At 52.7% G+C, this 26,597-nt stretch overlaps 1 protein-coding gene across 2 annotated transcripts in view; it reads left to right on the top strand.

Moving 5' to 3' along the window:
• The window catches only part of LOC122938950 (cathelicidin-4-like), a 75,383-nt gene that overhangs the window by 8,841 nt on the left and 39,945 nt on the right, over positions 1-26,597 (top strand). For both annotated transcript variants that reach the window (XM_044294836.1, XM_044294837.1), the window contains exon 3: positions 21,683-21,778. In XM_044294836.1, the coding sequence (XP_044150771.1) occupies positions 21,683-21,778 (96 nt within the window). The remainder of the gene's footprint in view (positions 1-21,682; positions 21,779-26,597) is intronic.

Here is a 26,597-nt window from a genome sequence, read left to right as displayed (position 1 = left end):
ACCGGGCAGCACACAGCTATATCAGTGTCTGTAACAGTGCACAGGACCGGGCAGCACACGGCTATATCAGTGTCTGTAACAGCGCACAGGACCGGGCAGCACACAGCTATATCAGTGTCTGTAACAGCGCACAGGACCGGGCAGCACACGGCTATATCAGTGTCTGTAACAGCATACAGGACCGGGCAGCACACAGCTATATCAGTGTCTGTAACAGAGCACAGGACCGGGCAGCACACAGCTATATCAGTGTCTGTAACAGCGCACAGGACCGGGCAGCACACAGCTATATCAGTGTCTGTAACAGTGCACAGGACCGGGCAGCACACAGCTATATCAGTGTCTGTAACAGCATACAGGACCGGGCAGCACACAGCTATATCAGTGTCTGTAACAGCGCACAGGACCGGGCAGCACACAGCTATATCAGTGTCTGTAACAGCGCACAGGACCGGGCAGCACACGGCTATATCAGTGTCTGTAACAGTGCACATGATGGGTTATTGGTTATTCCCTCAGGGCCTACCATAACCTCCCCATTTTACCCCCCCAACCAAATACCATCCCAATAAGACACCACACACTTCTTGTTGGATTAAATCGGCCACAGCAGCCGTTTATTAATAAAATAAATACATCCATAAATAATAATAATAACATTACAATTAACAATAACCCCTGACGAGGGAGATCGTAGAAGCCACAAAATGCTACCATCCACCATAAGCCAACCTGGCAACTCCATCTTGCCTCCAGCCGTAAGCACCAGCTCGAAGACACCAGCTGATGGATGCCTTCTCCAATTAACCAAGTACCTAAACTATGAGAGTCCAGCCCCACCATTGAGGCTCTCCCATTTCCACTACCGTCATAAACCACCAGCTTCTATGATCTCCCACCGCCAACAAGGCGCAGCTTGAACCCAACACACTCCCTCAAGCCTGCGCGTTCCGCCACAAACGCAAAGCACGCTCGATTCCCCCTTGCAAGCCCAAAGCCCACAGATCAATGCCCACCGCATTCAGGTGAACACCATCCGCCCTCCAAAAACCACCACTCCCCGCTTCCAAGTCCGTATGCCGAACCGCCACCGCACCATTCCGTGCCACAAACCTCCCAATAGCCCTATTCACCTTCACCCTAGCCTTGTTGACCCGCTCAACCGAACGCGCCTCCCTCCACTTCTTCCTGGCCACAATATCCGACCAGACCGTCACCATACCCGGAAACAAAGACCACAGCCTCAACAGATCAAACTTAATATCCTTAATAAGTTCCCTACACGGCCTAACCCCCAAATCATTCCCCCCGACATGCAACACCAACACATCGGGGGCACGATCCAGCCTCACAAAGCGATGCACCTCCCTCAATACACTGCCCCACAACATACCCCTACACCCCAACCAACGCAGCACCGCCTCGTCCCTGCTAAAACCAAGTTGACGCCCCTCCGGCCGCACATCCGCACGCAGCGCACCCCAGAAAACAAAGGAGTGCCCCAGAATCCACACCAACACCGCACCTGCAACACAAACAAAAGAAAATTAATGCCAACAACTCAACAACCGCCCAACCGCACGTAAGACCGAAAACGAGAAGACTCCCACCTCCCTATCTTCTTAATCACCTCCTCGCTCAAACCCAATCTCGCCGCCTCCGTAGCAGCCCCAATTCTAAAGGAATGACCCGTGAAAAGCTTAGAGTCCATTCCCAACGCCTCCAAACACCTCTTAAACACTGCCACGAACTGAAAACGCGACAGAAACGAACCATCCACATGCCGCAACAGGGGCCCCCTGGCCCCAAAACTCGCCCCCTCCCGATACCGCCGCAAGCAACGCACCGGGCACAACCCGCACCCCGGAATCTCAAACAACGACACACTGCACCCCCTGCCTTCCCTATCCGTTTTTGACACCCGAATCCGCACCACCACCCGGTCCCCATACAAATCCACATCGCCCCAACACAAACTCCCCTCCCTAGAAACACTGGGACACACCAACTCACCCAGCCGAAAAGCCCCGAAAAAAGCCAACGAGAAAGCCAAACCAAACAACCGCACCTCACTCTCAGACCGACAAACCAGACCAAGCCGCTCCCCCAACCGTAACAACAGAGCAAAGGAAACCGGGCGTCTCTGATCCGCAACACGCTTCCCCCTCTTACACCCCTTCAACACCTGCCGAACCAAAAAGGTTTTCGTACAATCGGGTAAGCCCCTAAGCTTGAAACCAAAAGCCAACCCCGCCATGACCCGATTCACCTGCGCCACCGACCTCCCCCTCTCCGCCAAATTCCCCACAAACAACACCAACGGAACCTCACCCCCATCAACCCCCACCCCCAACTCAGCACACCACCCCTCCCACTCACTCCACGCCTTACCGTACGCCACCCAGGTGCCAGCACTCAGAGACTCCCTCAACAACCCAGCTACCGTACCTCCAAGAGCTCCCAGAGGGACTCCGGACACACCAACCCGACTGCCTCCGCCTCCGGGGCGAGCTGCCGAAAACGCTCCCACTGCAAACGAGAAAGAGAGTCAGCAACACCGTTCTCAACACCAGGCACATGCACCGCCACAATCCAAGCGTTAATCTCCAAGCAACACAAAACCAAATGCTGCAACAATTTCACCACCGGGGGGGAAGAGGCCGTCAAACCGTTAATCACCTGTACCACCCCGAGGTTGTCGCAGTGAAACCGAACCTTCCTATTGCGGAACCTATCCCTCCAGAGCCCCACTGCCAAGACAATCGGAAACAATTCAAGCAATGCCACGTTACGAACCCAACCCCTCAACACCCAGGACTCCGGCCACGGACCCGCACACCACTGTCCACCACAGAACACCCCGTAACCTATCCCCCCAGCCGCATCCGAATACAAATCAAAATCAAAACTGTCCACCACCTCACCCAGCACCAATGCCCTGCCGTTAAAATGCCTCAAAAACTGGTCCCAAACCAACAAATCACCCTTCAACTCCCGACCCAAGCGAATAAAATGGTGCGGTGCAACCACACCGCCGGTAGCAGCCGCCAACCGTCTACAAAAAATTCGCCCCATCGCCATGATCCGACACGCAAAATTCAACTTACCCAACAGCGACTGCAAATCCCTCAAACGAATCTTGTGCGCCTTCACCGCACTCCCCACCGCTCCCCTCAAATCCCTAACCTTCTCCTCAGGCAACCTGCACTCCATCCGAACCGTATCGATGACTATGCCCAAAAAACTCAACTCCGTCACGGGACCCACCGTCTTTTCCCCCGCCAACGGCACTCCGAACGACTCAAAAACACCCTGTAATGTAGACAACAACAATGAACAAACCCGGGACTCCGCCGGACCCAAGCACAAAAAATCATCAAGATAGTGAATCAGCGACCCACACCCTGACACATCCTTGACCACCCACTCCAAGAAGGAACTAAAGGTCTCAAAATAAGCACAAGACACCGAGCACCCCATCGGCAGACACCGATCCACAAAATACCCGCCATCCCAAAAACAACCCAACAAGTGCAAACTATCAGGATGCACGGGCAACAACCGAAACGCCGCTTCGATGTCCGTCTTAGCCAACAAGGCCCCCGGCCCCAACTTACGCACCCAACCTACCGCTGCGTCAAAGGAAGTATAAACCACCGAACAAAGCTCAGGGTCAATACCATCGTTGACCGACGCCCCCTTTGGGAAAGACAAGTGATGAATGAGCCGAAACTTGTTCGGCTCCTTCTTGGGCACCACCCCCAAAGGAGAAACCCTCAAATCCTCCCAAGGCCGTTCAGAAAACGGCCCATCCATCCTACCCAGCGCCACCTCCTTGGCCAGCTTCTCCGACACCACCTCCCTGTGCTCCAACGCCGACCTCAAGTTCCTACCAACCCCAAACCCCCTCTCCGCCGGGCGAGACGGAATGCTAAACCCCTCCGCGAATCCCTTCCGCAAAAATTCCGCCGCCCTCCTGTCCGGGTACCTATCGAGGAACCCCGCCATCACGTCCCCCCGCACCGGCGTCCTGCCCTTTTCCACCAGCCTCGCCACCTTTCTGCCTCGCCCCCTTGAAACAACGGCTGGCCCCGTGACCTCCCCCCCCGCACGAAGAACACTCGTGCTTAAACTTGCACTTGGGGCCGAACTTGCAACTCCCTTCGTTAAAAAGGAAACACAATCCCTTGGCCGCTGCCGTTGCAAAGCCCGACTGACCTGATCCCCCCTGCTCCCCCCGAAAGGGCTGCCCAGACCTCAACGGCGCCATCACCTTCATCCACAACCCTATATCTTTATGGTCCCACCGCATACTCCGGCGGACCGCCTTCCGCTGACGAAACTGTTCGTCATACCGCAACCACCCCGACCCCCCATACACCCTATACGCTTCCCCAATCGCGTCCAAATAGCAGAACAGCCCCGAACAGCTGTCAGGCGCCCTCTCCCCAATCACGCTAGCCAAAATGGCAAACGCCTGCAGCCAATTTGCAAACGTCCGCGGTATCAGCCTATAACGCCGCTTCTCATCCTCCTCCCTCTTCGACCCGTCCCGCCTTGCCACGTCCAGATTAAAACGCTCCAGGGGGAGCAGTGAAAAAATATCCACGTACTCCCCCTGCCAAATCCGCTCCCTAACCTCCTGCTTCAAGTGCGCACCCAGCGGGCCCTCAAAGCACACATAAACCTCCCCACGGGCAGCATCACCCACCCGCGGTCGCTCCTCGTCGCCGCCAGCCTGCGTCTGCACCGACACCGAAGCCGCCGCCGCGACACCCGAGCCCCCCGGCCCTACGCCCCCTGGCCCTATGCCCACACCAGACCCAACCCCCCACGCCTGCAAAGGGCCCCCCCCGGACACACTACCCCCCGACTCCACACCCGCCAACCCACACAACAACCGCCCCAAACCCGCAAGCATATCAACCTGCCCCCCACCGACACCCCCCAGCCCCGACCCCTGGGCCAGCGCAAGAAAAGCACCCAACGCCGCCTCACCTGGCTGCCGGGGCGCTGTGAACCCCGCAGCTGGCAGTCCTGAATCCTGACGATGCGACCCCGTCACCGGAACGACCACGCCGGACGCCACTCTGCTACTCGGACCGGGCATCCCAGCGTCCTCCACGCTGGACGCGCTGCGCGCCGAAAACGAGCCATCCTCCTCTTCTTCCTGATGAGCAGGACCAGCGGCCTGCTGTCCGTCACCTTGCAAAGGCCTGTGCACCACGCCGCCATCCTGGTGCACAGCCTCGTGTCCCCTGCTGCCACTGCCGCCTCTCCCACGCCGAGCAGCTCCCCCCCCCCTCCTGGAGAGGGGAGCCTGCAGTACCAGCTCTGGCCACCACGCTGAAGGCTGCTGGAGACGGAGCACTTGCCGCCCCGCCTCCCACTGGGCCCCGCCGACCGCATGGATTCCTCCCGCGCCGGGAGGACCTGGAGGGAGTCTGAACAACGGCCCCCCAGCGCAGAGGGTCCCCGGAGGGGCTCCTGACCCGGCGCCGGACCCGGGGGGTAACTTCAGGGCTCAGGCGCGCCGGCGGCCGGACCCGCCGCGGCCGTGTAACGCCCGGCGGCGAGTTAACAGCACCCGCCGCCCCCCCGCTCAGCAAACCAGCTACCTGACCCTGCAGCCACTCCGGACCTCGGACCGCCGCCTCCGCCCGCAGCTGCTGCAACAATTCCTCCACGGCCGCCATGGTAAGCCGCAGCACGATCTCTCCAAGATTTCTCCTCACAAAAATGGCGCCGGCTGACTGCCGGTCACCCCTATTTAACCCCCTAAACTCCACCCCACTAATCACCCTAACTCCTCCTTCCCCCCCACACAGTTAACCAATTCCCACCCGGCCCTTCCTACCAAAACCCATCATGGCGCCCTCCCCTTACCTCCGTCCAGGTCCGGCCTCTCTGGACCGGGCAGCACACAGCTATATCAGTGTCTGTAACAGTGCACAGGACCGGGCAGCACACAGCTATATCAGTGTCTGTAACAGCATACAGGACCGGGCAGCACACAGCTATATCAGTGTCTGTAACAGTGCACAGGACCGGGCAGCACACAGCTATATCAGTGTCTGTAACAGTGCACAGGACCGGGCAGCACACGGCTATATCAGTGTCTGTAACAGTGCACAGGACCGGGCAGCACACAGCTATATCAGTGTCTGTAACAGCGCACAGGACCGGGCAGCACACAGCTATATCAGTGTCTGTAACAGCGCACAGGACCGGGCAGCACACAGCTATATCAGTGTCTGTAACAGTGCACAGGACCGGGCAGCACACAGCTATATCAGTGTCTGTAACAGTGCACAGGACCAGGCAGCACACGGCTATATCAGTGTCTGTAACAGCGCACAGGACCGGGCAGCACACAGCTATATCAGTGTCTGTAACAGTGCACAGGACCGGGCAGCACACAGCTATATCAGTGTCTGTAACAGCGCACAGGACCGGGCAGCACACAGCTATATCAGTGTCTGTAACAGCGCACAGGACCGGGCAGCACACAGCTATATCAGTGTCTGTAACAGTGCACAGGACCGGGCAGCACACGGCTATATCAGTGTCTGTAACAGCGCACAGGACCGGGCAGCACACAGCTATATCAGTGTCTGTAACAGTGCACAGGACCAGGCAGCACACGGCTATATCAGTGTCTGTACAGTGCACAGGACCGGGCAGCACACAGCTATATCAGTGTCTGTAACAGTGCACAGGACCGGGCAGCACACAGCTATATCAGTGTCTGTAACAGCGCACAGGACCGGGCAGCACACAGCTATATCAGTGTCTGTAACAGTGTACAGGACCGGGCAGCACACAGCTATATCAGTGTCTGTAACAGCGCACAGGACCGGGCAGCACACAGCTATATCAGTGTCTGTAACAGTGCACAGGACCGGGCAGCACACAGCTATATCAGTGTCTGTAACAGTGCACAGGACCGGGCAGCACACAGCTATATCAGTGTCTGTAACAGCGCACAGGACCGGGCAGCACACAGCTATATCAGTGTCTGTAACAGTGCACAGGACCGGGCAGCACACGGCTATATCAGTGTCTGTAACAGTGCACAGGACCGGGCAGCACACAGCTATATCAGTGTCTGTAACAGTGTACAGGACCGGGCAGCACACAGCTATATCAGTGTCTGTAACAGCGCACAGGACCGGGCAGCACACAGCTATATCAGTGTCTGTAACAGCGCACAGGACCGGGCAGCACACAGCTATATCAGTGTCTGTAACAGCGCACAGGACCGGGCAGCACACAGCTATATCAGTGTCTGTAACAGTGCACAGGACCGGGCAGCACACAGCTATATCAGTGTCTGTAACAGCGCACAGGACCGGGCAGCACACAGCTATATCAGTGTCTGTAACAGTGCACAGGACCGGGCAGCACACAGCTATATCAGTGTCTGTAACAGTGTACAGGACCGGGCAGCACACAGCTATATCAGTGTCTGTAACGGTGCACAGGACCGGGCAGCACACAGCTATATCAGTGTCTGTACACTGCACAGGACCGGGCAGCACACAGCTATATCAGTGTCTGTAACAGTGCACAGGACCGGGCAGCACACAGCTATATCAGTGTCTGTAACAGCGTACAGGACCGGGCAGCACACAGCTATATCAGTGTCTGTAACGGTGCACAGGACCGGGCAGCACACAGCTATATCAGTGTCTGTAACAGTGCACAGGACCGGGCAGCACACAGCTATATCAGTGTCTGTAACAGCGCACAGGACCGGGCAGCACACAGCTATATCAGTGTCTGTAACAGTGCACAGGACCGGGCAGCACACGGCTATATCAGTGTCTGTAACAGTGCACAGGACCGGGCAGCACACATCTATATCAGTGTCTGTAACAGCGCACAGGACCGGGCAGCACACAGCTATATCAGTGTCTGTAACAGCGCACAGGACCGGGCAGCACACAGCTATATCAGTGTCTGTAACAGTGCACAGGACCGGGCAGCACACGGCTATATCAGTGTCTGTAACAGTGCACAGGACCGGGCAGCACACAGCTATATCAGTGTCTGTAACAGTGCACAGGACCGGGCAGCACACGGCTATATCAGTGTCTAACAGTGCACAGGACCGGGCAGCACACAGCTATATCAGTGTCTGTAACAGTGCACAGGACCGGGCAGCACACGGCTATATCAGTGTCTGTAACAGCGCACAGGACCGGGCAGCACACAGCTATATCAGTGTCTGTAACAGCGCACAGGACCGGGCAGCACACAGCTATATCAGTGTCTGTAACAGCGCACAGGACCGGGCAGCACACAGCTATATCAGTGTCTGTAACAGCGCACAGGACCGGGCAGCACACAGCTATATCAGTGTCTGTAACAGCGTACAGGACCGGGCAGCACACAGCTATATCAGTGTCTGTAACAGCGCACAGGACCGGGCAGCACACAGCTATATCAGTGTCTGTAACAGTGTACAGGACCGGGCAGCACACAGCTATATCAGTGTCTGTAACAGTGTACAGGACCGGGCAGCACACGGCTATATCAGTGTCTGTAACAGCGCACAGGACCGGGCAGCACACGGCTATATCAGTGTCTGTAACAGTGTACAGGACCGGGCAGCACACAGCTATATCAGTGTCTGTAACAGCGCACAGGACCGGGCAGCACACAGCTATATCAGTGTCTGTAACAGCGCACAGGACCGGGCAGCACACGGCTATATCAGTGTCTGTAACAGCGCACAGGACCGGGCAGCACACAGCTATATCAGTGTCTGTAACAGTGTACAGGACCGGGCAGCACACAGCTATATCAGTGTCTGTAACAGCGCACAGGACCGGGCAGCACACAGCTATATCAGTGTCTGTAACAGCGCACAGGACCGGGCAGCACACAGCTATATCAGTGTCTGTAACAGTGCACAGGACCGGGCAGCACACAGCTATATCAGTGTCTGTAACAGTGCACAGGACCGGGCAGCACACAGCTATATCAGTGTCTGTAACAGTGCACAGGACCGGGCAGCACACAGCTATATCAGTGTCTGTAACAGTGTACAGGACCGGGCAGCACACGGCTATATCAGTGTCTGTAACAGAGCACAGGACCGGGCAGCACACAGCTATATCAGTGTCTGTAACAGCGCACAGGACCGGGCAGCACACAGCTATATCAGTGTCTGTAACAGTGCACAGGACCGGGCAGCACACAGCTATATCAGTGTCTGTAACAGTGCACAGGACCGGGCAGCACACGGCTATATCAGTGTCTGTCAGGGGCGTAACTAGAAGTGACTGGGCCCCACAGCAAATATTTGTAAGGGCCCCCCTCAGCGCGCTTCGCACCTCCCTCCTCCTGTGTAAACCCCACTCCTTTGGCACAGTGTAGCGGTATACTGTATATTGTGTGGCACAGTGTAGAGGTATACTATATATTGTGTGGCACAGTGTAGCGGTATACTGTATATTGTGTGGCACAGTGTAGCGGTATACTGTATATTGTGTGGCACAGTATAGAGGTATACTGTATATTGTGTGGCACAGTGTAGCGGTATACTGTATATTGTGTGGCACAGTATAGAGGTATACTGTATATTGTGTGGCACAGTGTAGCGGTATACTGTATATTGTGTGGCACAGTGTAGAGGTATATTGTGAGGCACAGTGTAGCGGTATACTGTATATTGTGTGGCACAGTGTTGAGGTATATTGTGAGGCACAGTGTAGCGGTATACTGTATATTGTGTGGCACAGTGTAGCGGTATATTGTGAGGCACAGTGTAGAGGTATACTGTATATTGTGTGGCACAGTGTAGCGGTATACTGTATATTGTGGGGCACAGTGTAGCGGTATACTGTACATTGTGAGGCACAGTATAGAGGTATACTGTATATTGTGTGGCACAGTGTAGCGGTATACTGTATATTGTGTGGCACAGTGTAGGCTATATGTGTATAACATAAACATACTCCACATGAACACTTACAGTTACATGGCTTGGTCCTTGGGGATCTCGGACACCACTTCCACACTTTGGCCGGGGGCTCGGCGGAGCTGATGTTGTGTTTTATCCTAATGAGAAAGATTTTATAATAAGGATTTGGAGAAGGGGCAGAGGGATAGCAGAGCAGGGAGAGGCTGGTGCCGCTACTAGGGGGTCATACCATGGGGCAGTAATAAAACCCACCATAATGCCCCCCCCCCCCCCAGTAGTAATAATTCTCCTTATAATGTGACAGTGCAAAAAATACCCCCTTGTAATGCCCCCAGTTGAGCTAATGTCCCCATAGTGCCCCAAAAAATGTGCCAGTATAAAATACCCCTATATAGTGCCCCCAGTAACTTCCCCCATAGTGCTCCTCTCCCCCCTTCCTGCTAGTGCCCCCTCAAAATGTACCAGTATAAAATGCCCCATATATAGTGCCCCAGTAGATGCCGCTCAGTGTCCGGCCTCTGATAGGCTGCCGGCCTAGTGTCCCCCATAATGCCCCCCAATAATGTGCCAGTAAGTGCCCCTATCATGTGCCAGTATCAAGTGCCTCTCCCCCCCCACATGTCCCAGTATCATAGTGCCATCTCCCCCCATGTGCCAGTATCAAGTGCCTCTCTCCTTCCCACCCCCCATGTGCCAGTATCAAGTGCCTCTCTCCTCCCCATGTCCCAGTATCATAGTGCCATCTCCCCCCCCGCCACTAAAAAGTGCCAATATCAAGTGCCTCTCTCCCTCCCCCCTCCCTATGTGCCAGTATCAGGTGCCCCCCCCCATGTGCCAGTATCAAGTGCCAACCCCCCCTCTCCCCTCCAGGTGCCAGTATCAGGTGCCTCCCCCCCCCCCCTATGTCCCAGTATCATAGTGCCATCTCCCCCCCCCCCCCACCACCACCACAAAAAAAGTGCCAGTATCAAGTGCCTCTCTCCCTCCCCCCCCCCCCCCCAATGCCAGTATCAGGTGCCTCTCTCCCTCCCCCCCCATGCCAGTATCAGGTGCCAACCCCACTCCCATGTGCCAGTATCAGGTGCCAACCCCCCCCCCCCCCAGGTGCCAGTATCAGGTGCCAACCCCCCTCCCCCCATGTGCCAGTATCAGGTGCCTTCCGCTCCCCCATGGCAGTAACAGTCGGGTATTAAAAAAAAAATAATAAACACTTCTACTTACCTCCATGTCAGCGATGCGATGCAGCCTCTTCCTGTGTCCCGCCTTGTATTCTGTCCCGCCCTGTATGCCCTTATATGGAGTCAGTGCTTGTATTTCAGAAAAGAGTCTGCTGGGATTCAAACCCAGGACCTTCTGCTTCAGAGGCAGAGCAGCTATCCACTAGACCATAAGAGCTGCCTTGAGGCTGAGTGAAAAAATATGAGACTTCTACTGTTATAGCTGGCTAAGTGTACATCTATACACATGGCAGCTGTTCATATATAGAGATGTAGCAGAGCTGAATGTGCAGGGACAGCTGTCATATACAGATATAGCAGTGCTAGGTGTGTTTGGGCAGCTGTCATGTGTATAGATGTATTTTTTTTTTTTTTTTTACAGTCAGTTGTAATGCAGCCTTTATGGCTGTGAGGGTAAATGCTTTGCCACTGATTCACTTATAGATTGGAGGTTGTGGGTTCGAATCCCAGACCAGGAGACTTTTAGCAGACAGTAAAATTAGATCACTCTAGCGGCTGTGAAGGGGCCCTGAACACGATATTTATCTAACTTGAAAATAAACTGTCACACATGCTGCTTAGGGCGCCAGGCCCCCTTGGCAGCCCGGGCCCCGAAGCAGCTGCTTCCCCTGCTTCCCCGGTAGTTACGCCACTGGTGTCTGTAACAGTGCACAGGACCGGGCAGCACACAGCTATATCAGTGTCTGTAACAGTGCACAGGACCGGGCAGCACACAGCTATATCAGTGTCTGTAACTAGGGATGAGCGAACTCGAACTGTATAGTTCGGGTTCGTACCGAATTTTGGGGTGTCCGTGACACGGACCCGAACCCGGACATTTTCGTAAAAGTCCGGGTTCGGGTTCGGTGTTCGTCGCTTTCTTGGCGCTTTTTGAAAGGCTGCAAAGCAGCCAATCAACAAGCGTCATACTACTTGCCCCAAGAGGCCGTCACAGCCATGCCTACTATTGGCATGGCTGTGATTGGCCAGAGCACCATGTGACCCAGCCTCTATTTAAGCTGGAGTCACATAGCGCCGCCCGTCACTCTGCTCTGATTAGCGTAGGGAGAGGTTGCGGATGCGACAGTAGGGCGAGATTAGGCAGATTAACTCCTCCAAAGGACTTGATTAATCGATCGATCTGCAGCTGTGCATCATTGAGCTGCTGAAATTCAAATGCTCACTCACTGTTTTTAGGCTGCCCAGACCGTTTGTCAGTCACTTTTTTCTGGGGTGATCGGCGGCCATTTTGTGTCTTGTGCGGTGCTGCGACCAAGTGCATCCAAGCTGCGACCAAGTGCATTTAACCCTCAATGGTGTGGTTGTTTTTTGGCTAAAGCCTACATCAGGGTGAAGCTGTCACACCAAGTGCATTTAACCAGCAATAGTCTGTTCATTTTTTTGGCCATATACTAAATCAGGGGCAAGCTGCGCCTGTCACCAAGTGCATTTAACCCTCAATGGTGTGGTTGTTTTTTGGCTAAAGCCTACATCAGGGTGAAGCTGTCACACCAAGTGCATTTAACCAGCAATAGTCTGTTCATTTTTTGGCCATATACTACATCAGGGGCAAGCTGCGCCCGTCACCAAGTGCATTTAACCCTCAGTAGTGTGGTGCGTCAAGCTGTGACACCAAGTGCATTTAACCAGCAATAGTCTGTTCATTTTTTGGCCATATACTAAATCAGGGGCAAGCTGCGCCCGTCACCAAGTGCATTTAACCAGCAATAGTGTGGTTATTTTTTGGCCATATCCCAGTCTAATTCTGTCACTAAATCCATACCGGTCACCCAGCGCCTAAATACTAGGCCTCAAATTTATATCCCGCTAAATCTCTCGTTACCGCTGTCCTGTTGTGGCTGGGAAAGTTATTTAGTGTCCGTCAAAGCACATTTTTTGTTCTGGGTTGAAGTACAATTCCCAATTTAGCAATTTCATAATTTAGTGGTTCCTGCTATATCAGAGCTATTTGAAATCTATCCCTAAAAGGGTATATAATATTCAAGGTGCACATTGGGTCATTCAGAATAACTTCACACACACCCGCTACTGTGTATTTCCAAGTCTAATTCTGTCACTAAACCCATACCTGTCACCCAGCGCCTAAATACTAGGCCTCAAATTTATATCCTGCTAAATCTCTCGTTACCGCTGTCCTGTTGTGGCTGGGAAAGTTATTTAGTGTCCGTCAAAGCACATTTTTTGTTCTGGGTTTAAATACAATTCCCAATTTAACAATTTCATAATTTAGTGGTTTCTGCTATATCAGAGCTATTTGAAATCTATCCCTAAAAGGGTATATAATATTCAAGGTGCACATTGGGTCATTCAGAATAACTTCACACACACGCTTCTGTGCATTTCCAAGTCTAATTCTGTCACTAAATCCATACCGGTCACCCAGCGCCTAAATACTAGGCCTCAAATTTATATCCCGCTGAATTTGAATACAATACATTGGGCCAAATAATATATTTGTTGTTGTGGTGAACCATAACAATGAGAAAAACATCTAGTAAGGGACGCGGACGTGGACATGGTCGTGGTGGTGTTAGTGGACCCTCTGGTGCTGGGAGAGGACGTGGCCGTTCTGCCACATCCACACGTCCTAGTGTACCAACTACCTCAGGTCCCAGTAGCCGCCAGAATTTACAGCGATATATGGTGGGGCCCAATGCCGTTCTAAGGATGGTAAGGCCTGAGCAGGTACAGGCATTAGTCAATTGGGTGGCCGACAGTGGATCCAGCACGTTCACATTATCTCCCACCCAGTCTTCTGCAGAAAGCGCACAGATGGCGCCTGAAAACCAAGCCCATCAGTCTGTCACATCACCCCCATGCATACCAGGGAAACTGTCTCAGCCTCAAGTTATGCAGCAGTCTCTTATGCTGTTTGAAGACTCCGCTGGCAGGGTTTCCCAAGGGCATCCACCTAGCCCTTCCCCAGCGGTGAAAGACATAGAATGCACTGACGCACAACCACTTATGTTTCCTGATGATGAGGACATGGGAATACCACCTCAGCATGTCTCTGATGATGACGAAACACAGGTGCCAACTGCTGCGTCTTTCTGCAGTGTGCAGACTGAACAGGAGGTCAGGGATCAAGACTGGGTGGAAGACGATGCAGGGGACGATGAGGTCCTAGACCCCACATGGAATGAAGGTCGTGCCACTGACTTTCACAGTTCGGAGGAAGAGGCAGTGGTGAGACCGAGCCAACAGCGTAGCAAAAGAGGGAGCAGTGGGCAAAAGCAGAACACCCGCCGCCAAGAGACTCCGCCTGCTACTGACCGCCGCCATCTGGGACCGAGCACCCCAAAGGCAGCTTCAAGGAGTTCCCTGGCATGGCACTTCTTCAAACAATGTGCTGACGACAAGACCCGAGTGGTTTTCACGCTGTGCCATCAGAGCCTGAAGCGAGGCATTAACGTTCTGAACCTGAGCACAACCTGCATGACCAGGCACCTGCATGCAAAGCATGAACTGCAGTGGAGTAAACACCTTAAAACCAAGGAAGTCACTCAGGCTCCCCCTGCTACCTCTTCTGCTGCTGCCGCCTCGGCCTATTCTGCTGCTGCCGCCTCGGCCTCTTCCTCCGCCTCTGGAGGAACGTTGGCACCTGCCGCCCAGCAAACAGGGGATGTACCACCAACACCACCACCACCACCTCCGTCACCAAGCGTCTCAACCATGTCACACGCCAGCGTTCAGCTCTCCATCTCACAAACATTTGATAGAAAGCGTAAATTCCCACCTAGCCACCCTCGATCCCTGGCCCTGAATGCCAGCATTTCTAAACTACTGGCCTATGAAATGCTGTCATTTAGGCTGGTGGACACAGACAGCTTCAAACAGCTCATGTCGCTTGCTGTCCCACAGTATGTTGTTCCCAGCCGGCACTACTTCTCCAAGAGAGCCGTGCCTTCCCTGCACAACCAAGTATCCGATAAAATCAAGTGTGCACTGCGCAACGCCATCTGTAGCAAGGTCCACCTAACCACAGATACGTGGACCAGTAAGCACGGCCAGGGACGCTATATCTCCCTAACTGCACACTGGGTAAATGTAGTGGCAGCTGGGCCCCAGGCAGAGAGCTGTTTGGCGCACGTCCTTCCGCCGCCAAGGATCGCAGGGCAACATTCTTTGCCTCCTGTTGCCACCTCCTCCTTCTCGGCTTCCTCCTCCTCTTCTTCCACCTGCTCATCCAGTCAGCCACACACCTTCACCACCAACTTCAGCACAGCCCGGGGTAAACGTCAGCAGGCCATTCTGAAACTCATATGTTTGGGGGACAGGCCCCACACCGCACAGGAGTTGTGGCGGGGTATTGAACAACAGACCGACGAGTGGTTGCTGCCGGTGAGCCTCAAGCCCGGCCTGGTGGTGTGTGATAATGGGCGAAATCTCGTTGCAGCTCTGGGACTAGCCAATTTGACGCACATCCCTTGCTTGGCGCATGTGCTGAATTTGGTGGTGCAGAAGTTCATTCACAACTACCCCGACATGTCAGAGCTGCTGCATAAAGTGCGGGCCGTCTGTGCGCGCTTCCGGCGTTCACATCCTGCTGCTGCTCGCCTGTCTGCGCTACAGCGTAACTTCGGCCTTCCCGCTCACCGCCTCATATGCGACGTGCCCACCAGGTGGAACTCCACCTTGCACATGCTGGACAGACTGTGCGAGCAGCAGCAGGCCATAGTGGAGTTTCAGCTGCAGCACGCACGGGTCAGTCGCACTACAGAACAGCACCACTTCACCACCAATGACTGGGCCTCCATGCGAGACCTGTGTGCCCTGTTGCGCTGTTTCGAGTACTCCACCAACATGGCCAGTGGCGATGACACCGTTATAAGCGTTACAATACCACTTCTATGTCTCCTTGAGAAAACACTTAGGGCGATGATGGAAGAGGAGGTGGCCCAGGAGGAGGAGGAGGAGGAGGAAGAGGGGTCATTTTTAGCACTTTCAGGCCAGTCTCTTCGAAGTGACTCAGAGGGAGGTTTTTGGCAACAGCAGAGGCCAGGTACAAATGTGGCCAGCCAGGGCCCACTACTGGAGGACGAGGATGAGGAGGAGGTGGAGGAGGATGAGGATGAAGCATGGTCACAGCGGGGTGGCACCCAACGCAGCTCGGGTCCATCACTGGTGCGTGGCTGGGGGGAAAGGCAGGACGATGACGATACGCCTCCCACAGAGGACAGCTTGTCCTTACCCCTGGGCAGCCTGGCACACATGAGCGACTACATGCTGCAGTGCCTGCGCAACGACAGCAGAGTTGCCCACATTTTAACCTGTGCGGACTACTGGGTTGCCACCCTGCTGGATCCACGCTACAAAGACAATGTGCCCACCTTACTTCCTGCACTGGAGCGTGATAGGAAGATGCGCGAGTACAAGCGCACGTTGGTAGACGCGCTACTGAGAGCATTCCCAAATGTCACAGGGGAACAAGTGGAAGCCCAAGGCCAAGGCAGAGGAGGAGCAAGAGGTCGCCAAGGCAGCTGTGTCACGGCCAGCTCCTCTGAGGGCAGGGTTAGCATGGCAGAGATGTGGAAAACTTTTGTCAACACGCCACAGCTAACTGCACCACCACCTGATACGCAACGTGTTAGCAGGAGGCAACATTTCACTAACATGGTGGAACAGTACGTGTGCACACCCCTCCACGTACTGACTGATGGTTCGGCCCCATTCAACTTCTGGGTCTCTAAATTGTCCACGTGGCCAGAGCTAGCCTTTTATGCCTTGGAGGTGCTGGCCTGCCCGGCAGCCAGCGTTTTGTCTGAACGTGTATTCAGCACGGCAGGGGGCGTCATTACAGACAAACGCAGCCGCCTGTCTACAGCCAATGTGGACAAGCTGACGTTCATAAAAATGAACCAGGCATGGATCCCACAGGACCTGTCCGTCCCTTGTCCAGATTAGACATTAACTACCTCCCCATAACCATATATTATTGGACTCCAGGGCACTTCCTCATTCAATCCTATTTTTATTTTCATTTTACCATTATATTGCGAGGCTACCCAAAGTTGAATGAACCTCTCCTCTGCCTGTGTGCTAGGCCTAAATATATGACAATGGACTGTTACAGTGGTGGCTGACATGAAGCCTGATTCTCTGCTATGACATGCAGACTAATTCTCTGCTGACATGAAGCCAGATTGTCTGTTACGGGACCTCTCTCCTCTGCCTGGGTGCTGGGCCTAAATTTATGACAATGGACTGTTGCAGTGGTGGCTGACGTGAAGCCTGATTCTCTGCTATGACATGCAGACTGATTCTCTGCTGACATGAAGCCAGATTGTCTGTTACGGGACCTCTCTGCTCTGCCTGTGTGCTAGCCCTAAATATATGCCAATGGACTGTTGCAGTGGTGGGTGACGTGAAGCCTCATTCTCTGCTATGACATGCAGACTGATTCTCTGCTGACATGAAGCCAGATTGTCTGTTACGGGACCTCTCTGCTCTGCCTGTGTGCTAGGCCTAAATATATGCCAATGGACTGTTGCAGTGGTGGCTGACGTGAAGCCTGATTCTCTGCTATGACATGCAGACTGATTCTCTGCTGTCATGAAGCCAGATTGTCTGTTACGGGACCTCTCTGCTCTGCCTGTGTGCTAGGCCTAAATATATGCCAATGGACTGTTGCAGTGGTGGGTGACGTGAAGCCTCATTCTCTGCTATGACATGCAGACTGATTCTCTGCTGACATGAAGCCAGATTGTCTGTTACGGGACCTCTCTCCTCTGCCTGTGTGCTAGGCCTAAATATATGCCAATGGACTGTTGCAGTGGTGGCTGACGTGAAGCCTCATTCTCTGCTATGACATGCAGACTAATTCTCTGCTGACATGAAGCCAGATTGTCTGTTACGGGACCTCTCTCCTCTGCCTGGGTGCTGGGCCTAAATTTATGACAATGGACTGTTGCAGTGGTGGCTGACGTGAAGCCTGATTCTCTGCTATGACATGCAGACTGATTCTCTGCTGACATGAAGCCAGATCCTCTGTTACGGGACCTCTCTCCTCTGCCTGGGTGCTGGGCCTAAATTTATGACAATGGACTGTTGCAGTGGTGGCTGACGTGAAGCCTGATTCTCTGCTATGACATGCAGACTGATTCTCTGCTGACATGAAGCCAGATCCTCTGTTACGGGACCTCTCTCCTCTGCCTGGGTGCTGGGCCTAAATTTATGAAAATGGACTCTTACAGTGGTGGGTGACGTGAAGCCTGATTCTCTGCTATGACATGAAGACTGATTCTCTGCTGACATGAAGCCAGATTGTCTGTTACGGGACCTCTCTCCTCTGCCTGTGTGTGTGCTGGGCCTAAATATCTGAGAATGGACTGTTGCAGTGGTGGGTGACGGGAAGCCAGATTCTCTGCTATGGAACCTCTCTCCAATTGATTTTGGTTAATTTTTATTTATTTAATTTTTATTTTAATTAATTTCCCTATCCACATTTGTTTGCAGGGGATTTACCTACATGTTGCTGCCTTTTGCAGCCCTCTAGCCCTTTCCTGGGCTGTTTTACAGCCGTTTTAGTGCCGAAAAGTTCGGGTCCCCATTGACTTCAATGGGGTTCGGGTTCGGGACGAAGTTCGGATCGGGTTCGGATCCCGAACCCGAACATTTCCGGGATGTTCGGCCGAACTTCTCGAACCCGAACATCCAGGTGTTCGCTCAACTCTATCTGTAACAGAGCACAGGACCGGGCAGCACACAGCTATATCAGTGTCTGTAACAGCGCACAGGACCGGGCAGCACACAGCTATATCAGTGTCTGTAACAGCGCACAGGACCGGGCAGCACACAGCTATATCAGTGTCTGTAACAGTGCACAGGACCGGGCAGCACACAGCTATATCAGTGTCTGTAACAGAGCACAGGAACGGGCAGCACACAGCTATATCAGTGTCTGTAACAGCACACAGGACCGGGCAGCACACAGCTATATCAGTGTCTGTAACAGTGCACAGGACCGGGCAGCACACAGCTATATCAGTGTCTGTAACAGAGCACAGGACCGGGCAGCACACAGCTATATCAGTGTCTGTAACAGTGCACAGGACCGGGCAGCACACAGCTATATCAGTGTCTGTAACAGTGTACAGGACCGGGCAGCACACAGCTATATCAGTGTCTGTAACAGTGCACAGGACCGGGCAGCACACAGCTATATCAGTGTCTGTAACAGCGTACAGGACCGGGCAGCACACGGCTATATCAGTGTCTGTAACAGTGCACAGGACCGGGCAGCACACGGCTATATCAGTGTCTGTAACAGCGTACAGGACCGGGCAGCACACAGCTATATCAGTGTCTGTAACAGTGTACAGGACCGGGCAGCACACAGCTATATCAGTGTCTGTAACAGTGCACAGGACCGGGCAGCACACAGCTATATCAGTGTCTGTAACAGTGCACAGGACCGGGCAGCACACGGCTATATCAGTGTCTGTAACAGTGCACAGGACCGGGCAGCACACAGCTATATCAGTGTCTGTAACAGAGCACAGGACCGGGCAGCACACAGCTATATCAGTGTCTGTAACAGTGCACAGGACCGGGCAGCACACAGCTATATCAGTGTCTGTAACAGTGCACAGGACCGGGCAGCACACAGCTATATCAGTGTCTGTAACAGCGCACAGGACCGGGCAGCACACAGCTATATCAGTGTCTGTAACAGAGCACAGGACCGGGCAGCACACAGCTATATCAGTGTCTGTAACAGCGTACAGGACCGGGCAGCACACAGCTATATCAGTGTCTGTAACAGTGCACAGGACCGGGCAGCACACAGCTATATCAGTGTCTGTAACAGCGTACAGGACCGGGCAGCACACAGCTATATCAGTGTCTGTAACAGTGCACAGGACCGGGCAGCACACAGCTATATCAGTGTCTGTAACAGTGTACAGGACCGGGCAGCACACAGCTATATCAGTGTCTGTAACAGTGCACAGGACCGGGCAGCACACAGCTATATCAGTGTCTGTAACAGTGCACAGGACCGGGCAGCACACAGCTATATCAGTGTCTGTAACAGTGCACAGGACCGGGCAGCACACAGCTATATCAGTGTCTGTAACAGTGCACAGGACCGGGCAGCACACAGCTATATCAGTGTCTGTAACAGTGCACAGGACCGGGCAGCACACAGCTATATCAGTGTCTGTAACAGTGCACAGGACCGGGCAGCACACGGCTATATCAGTGGTATCAATCACAGTGACCCAAAGAGTGAAGGGAACAGGTCAGTTTCATCTCATAGAGAACACTGTAGAAATAAAGCCCATATAACTCTAGTCCCTCTATATATTTATACACTTTAGGTAGATACATAGAACTTTGGTTCAGTGTAAGTAATGACATATGCAACAAAGCGGTCCGCAGGGGGTCCTTTTAAGATGAGATAAGTGTTTTGTGACGCCAGTCGCAATGAAGCACCAACAGGGCAGAGTCCCTCCAAGAAATGGTGTTGGTACCCAGGTGTAGGAATAGCCAAGTGGTATAGGGTGGCCTAAATATCCCTTAATGTTTTGTGCACATGTCACGGTGCTCCTACCTGGATATACTGGACCCCAGGCGTTGGCTCTGAAACAGACAAATAAGGTGAACAATTGAGGGATTTGAAGAAGTAATTGAGTCCAGAACTTGGGATGAAGTTCAATGGCAGCTTTACTTTGCACAAACTTTTTCCCCAAAACGGTTTACAGACTTTATCTTGGTTCTAGCAGGCTTTAGCATTAACTCTGGCAGGCAAACAATCTCAACTCTGCTACATCGGTTGCTCTCTGGCTCTGCTGTGCTGCCAGGCTTAAATGGAATCTCTGCTTCTGCAGGATGCTGCAACTTCTCTCTGTAGTCTGACTCTGGATTATGCCAGGGAATAGTTTAGAATCCTGGCAGCTCCAACATGGAGTCCCTTCCAGCACACACCAGAACTCCCTACCTCCTTCTGGTAGCAAGCAGGACTGGCCCACTTCTGACCAAAAAAGGAGGGGAGAATGGAATGGTGAGCTCCATTCTCTCCAAGTGTAGCTCTGCCATACTTGCTGCCACCTGCTGGTGAACCAGGCACATTACATGAACAATTACATAACATTACTATACATGCACAGTGTCGAGGGACCTGGAAATAAATGCATAAGATGACATTGTATTAGAGTACACAGATAGAAGCAGGGCATAGGAGTGGTAATGCCACTCGGGGGCGTTACACATACATGAGGGGGGAAATTGGCTTCTACCGCACAGTTTTTTTTTTTTCCCTTCCTCTGGATCAACTTGCAGGGTAACAGGCCGAACTGGATGGACAGAGGGCTTTTTCGGCCTTATGTACTATGTTACTATGATTATTATTTATTATTATTACATCAGATATTGAGCTTTATTATTACTGGTAACAGTTAAGCTACTTTTGTATATTACAGTCCACAAACCCAGCCAACTCCTCTAATGTGTGACCATTTACCCGCAGTCAGACCTGTATGTGACGCTGTCCTTGATTTCTGCTCATGTGCAGGAGGTTATGGCGTGTGTGGCCGATATTATCACTGATCACCAGCAGAAAAATATCAAAGGACAATGTATGAAGAAAAGCTCTACAGCGAGCAGAGAGGTAAGAGGGGTGCAGTATGGAGGACCAGGCCTGCCATACACTGATCCATGTCCCCATCTCCCTTTGCTGAGAAGGAGGACTGTTTACCCACAAGTCCCAGCACAGGTCACAGCCTCATCTGCTACAGTTTCAGCTCAGTGATTCTTGTTTGGTTACATTGTTTCCTGACTCACAGATGACACAATGTATAACAAGCGCTGCAATACCAGAGCAGAAATCAGCTGGCACAGGAGCTGGCACACCTCATACCTGCAGGAAGAAGCAGACACAGCGCCCTGCCCCATCACAACAGATACAGAATATATCAGATAGTCTATCACCCAGGGGTATAGCTATAGGGGGTGTAGAGATAGCATCCTGAGGGGACCCTAGCATGTTCTCTGCTCACCTTCTTCCAATAGCATGAAATGGTCTCCCCTAATGTCTTGTAATAGGGCCTTCACTAGTGGTGATCGAGTACCGTAGTGCTCCGGTGCTCGAGCCGAACACATCGGGATGTTTGGGTGTTCGACCGAGCACCCGAGTATAATGGAAGTCAATGGGAGAACCCGAGCATTAAACCAGGCACCACCTGCTCTGAAGAGGGGAGGGTGACTGGTTTATAAGAAAAGGTTAGAAATTGATGGAAAAACCACCGAAATGGTTCGGGAACAGCATTGGGGGGATGTCTGGATGCATCTTGGACTCCCAGGTCGCTGCTGGGAACGATGTTGTCCGAGCAGTACGGCACTTTTACAGACTGACAATAATACGCACAAAACCGAAGAAAAAAAAAATCGATTTTAGAGGAAAAATTGTTAGGAAACATTCTTTCCTGTATATTTACTTGTATATAAAGTGCAAGTGCTGCCAAAAATTACAAGGAAGAGGCACTCCGATACAGCCTGTATATCACATAAAGGAGGCCTCATTCACATTGTGGTACAATTGTTCAGGTAGTGGCACTCCTACACTCATAAAGCCTATGCACTAAGGGAAAGGGCTGCCAAAAATTACAAGGAACCGGCACTTCAATACTCCCTTTATTACACATAAAGGAGGGCATCATACATAGCCTTGAAAAATTATGATTGATGGCCTAGTGGTTACCCTCAAAAACATTTGGAGCGAGGGCCTGCTGATCTGACCATCTAAAACCTTAGGGGCGAGGGCCTGCTGCCGCCATGGTGACTCTAGATAACCTGGGGATTACTGCACGTCCCCGTGATGCGATGATCCAGTCGGATGTCTGCCCTATCAACTTTCCATGTTATTTTCAGCCCAAACCATGTAGACCATGGGTAACGGATAGAGTTGAGCGAACACCTGGATGTTCGGGTTCGAGAAGTTCGGCCGAACATCCCGGAAATGTTCGGGTTCGGGATCCGAACCCGATCCGAACTTCGTCCCGAACCCGAACCCCATTGAAGTCAATGGGGACCCAAACTTTTCGGCACTAAAAAGGCTGTAAAACAGCCCAGGAAAGAGCTAGAGGGCTGCAAAAGGCAGCAACATGTAGGTAAATCCCCTGCAAACAAATGTGGATAGGGAAATGAATTAAAATAAAAATTAAATAAATAAAAATTAACCAAAATCAATTGGAGAGAGGTCCCATAGCAGAGAATCTGGCTTCACGTCACCCACCACTGTAAGAGTCCATTTTCATAAATTTAGGCCCAGCACCCAGGCAGAGGAGAGAGGTCCCGTAACAGAGAATCTGGCTTCATGTCAGCAGAGAATCAGTCTGCATGTCATAGCAGAGAATGAGGCTTCACGTCAGCCACCACTGCAACAGTCCATTGTCATATATTTAGGCCCAGCACACAGGCAGAGGAGAGAGGTCCCGTAACAGAGAATCTGGCTTCATGTCAGCAGAGAATCAGTCTTCATATCATAGCAGAGAATGAGGCTTCACGTCAGCCACCACTGCAACAGTCCATTGTCATATATTTAGGCCCCGGCACCCAGGCAGAGGAGAGAGGTCCCGTAACAGAGAATCTGGCTTCATGTCAGCAGAGAATCAGTCTGCATGTCATAGCAGAGAATGAGGCTTCACGTCAGCCACCACTGCAACAGTCCATTGGCATATATTTAGGCCCAGCACACACACAGGCAGAGGAGAGAGGTCCCGTAACAGAGAATCTGGCTTCATGTCAGCAGAGAATCAGTCTGCATGTCATAGCAGAGAATGAGGCTTCACGTCAGCCACCACTGCAACAGTCCATTGGCATATATTTAGGCCCCGGCACCCAGGCAGAGGAGAGAGGTCCCGTAACAGAGAATCTGGCTTCATGTCAGCAGAGAATCAGTCTGCATGTCATAGCAGAGAATGAGGCTTCACGTCAGCCACCACTGCAACAGTCCATTGTCAGATATTTAGGCCCAGCACACACACAGGCAGAGGAGAGAGGTCCCGTAACAGAGAATCTGGCTTCATGTCAGCAGAGAATCAGTCTGCATGTCATAGCAGAGAATGAGGCTTCACGTCAGCCACCACTGCAACAGTCCATTGGCATATATTTAGGCCCAGCACCCAGGCAGAGGAGGGAGGTCCCGTAACAGAGAATCTGGCTTCATGTCAGCAGAGAATCAGTCTGCATGTCATAGCAGAGAATCAGGCTTCACGTCAGCCACCACTGCAACAGTCCATTGGCATATATTTAGGCCCAGCACCCAGGCAGAGGAGGGAGGTCTCGTAACAGAGAATCTGGCTTCATGTCAGCAGAGAATCAGTCTGCATGTCATAGCAGAGAATGAGGCTTCACGTCAGCCACCATTGCAACAGTCCATTGGCATATATTTAGGCCCAGCACACAGGCAGAGGAGAGAGGTCCCGTAACAGAGAATCTGGCTTCATGTCAGCAGAGAATCAGTCTGCATGTCATAGCAGAGAATCAGGCTTCACGTCAGCCACCACTGCAACAGTCCATTGGCATATATTTAGGCCCAGCACCCAGGCAGAGGAGGGAGGTCCCGTAACAGAGAATCTGGCTTCATGTCAGCAGAGAATCAGTCTGCATGTCATAGCAGAGAATCAGGCTTCACGTCAGCCACCACTGCAACAGTCCATTGGCATATATTTAGGCCCAGCACCCAGGCAGAGGAGGGAGGTCTCGTAACAGAGAATCTGGCTTCATGTCAGCAGAGAATCAGTCTGCATGTCATAGCAGAGAATGAGGCTTCACGTCAGCCACCATTGCAACAGTCCATTGGCATATATTTAGGCCCAGCACACAGGCAGAGGAGAGAGGTCCCGTAACAGAGAATCTGTCTTCATGTCAGCAGAGAATTAGTCTGCATGTCATAGCAGAGAATCAGGCTTCACGTCACCCAACATTGGAACAGTCCATTGGCATATATTTAGGCCCCGGCACCCAGACACAGGAGAGGTTCATTCAACTTTGGGTAGCCTCGCAATATAATGGTAAAATGAAAATAAAAATAGGATTGAATGAGGAAGTGCCCTGGAGTACAATAATATATGGTTAAGGGGAGGTAGTTAATTTCTAATCTGGACAAGGGACGGACAGGTCCTGTGGGATCTATGCATGGTTCATTTTTATGAACGTCAGCTTGTCCACATTGGCTGTAGACAGGCGGCTGCGTTTGTCTGTAATGACGCCCCCTGCCGCGCTGAATACACGTTCAGACAAAACGCTGGCCGCCGGGCAGGCCAGCACCTCCAAGGCATAAAAGGCTAGCTCTGGCCACGTGGACAATTTAGAGACCCAGAAGTTGAATGGGGCCGAACCATCAGTCAGTACGTGGAGGGGTGTGCACACGTACTGTTCCACCATGTTAGTGAAATGTTGCCTCCTGCTAACACGTTGCGTATCAGGTGGTGGTGCAGTTAGCTGTGGCGTGTTGACAAAAATTTTCCACATCTCTGCCATGCTAACCCTGCCCTCAAAGGAGCTGGCATTGACACAGCTGCCTTGGCGACCTCTTGCTCCTCCTCTGCCTTGGCCTTGGGCTTACACTTGTTCCCCTGTGACATTTGGGAATGCTCTCAGTAGCGCGTCTACCAACGTGCGCTTGTACTCGCGCATCTTCCTATCACGCTCCAGTGCAGGAAGTAAGGTGGGCACATTGTCTTTGTAGCGTGGATCCAGCAGGGTGGCAACCCAGTAGTCCGCACAGGTTAAAATGTGGGCAACTCTGCTGTCGTTGCGCAGGCACTGCAGCATGTAGTTGCTCATGTGTGCCAGGCTGCCCAGGGGTAAGGACAAGCTGTCCTCTGTGGGAGGCGTATCGTCATCGTCCTGCCTTTCCCCCCAGCCACGCACCAGTGATGGACCCGAGCTGCGTTGGGTGCCACCCCGCTGTGACCATGCTTCATCCTCATCCTCCTCCACCTCCTCCTCATCCTCGTCCTCCTCGTCCTCCAGTAGTGGGCCCTGTCTGGCCACATTTGTACCTGGCCTCTGCTGTTGCCAAAAACCTCCCTCTGAGTCACTTCGAAGAGACTGGCCTGAAAGTGCTAAAAATGACCCCTCTTCCTCCTCCTCCTCCTCCTCCTCCTCCTCCTGGGCCACCTCCTCTTGCATCATCGCCCTAAGTGTTTTCTCAAGGAGACATAGAAGTGGTATTGTAACGCTGATAACGGCGTCATCGCCACTGGCCATGTTGGTGGAGTACTCAAAACAGCGCAACAGGGCACACAGGTCTCGCATGGAGGCCCAGTCATTGGTGGTGAAGTGGTGCTGTTCTGTAGTGCGACTGACCCGTGCGTGCTGCAGCTGAAACTCCACTATGGCCTGCTGCTGCTCGCACAGTCTGTCCAGCATGTGCAAGGTGGAGTTCCACCTGGTGGGCACGTCGCATATGAGGCGGTGAGCGG

Source organism: Bufo gargarizans, chromosome 5, assembly GCF_014858855.1.
Source record: "Bufo gargarizans isolate SCDJY-AF-19 chromosome 5, ASM1485885v1, whole genome shotgun sequence".
Classification (NCBI taxonomy): domain Eukaryota; kingdom Metazoa; phylum Chordata; class Amphibia; order Anura; family Bufonidae; genus Bufo; species Bufo gargarizans.
This window is presented reverse-complemented; position numbering and strand designations above follow the sequence as displayed.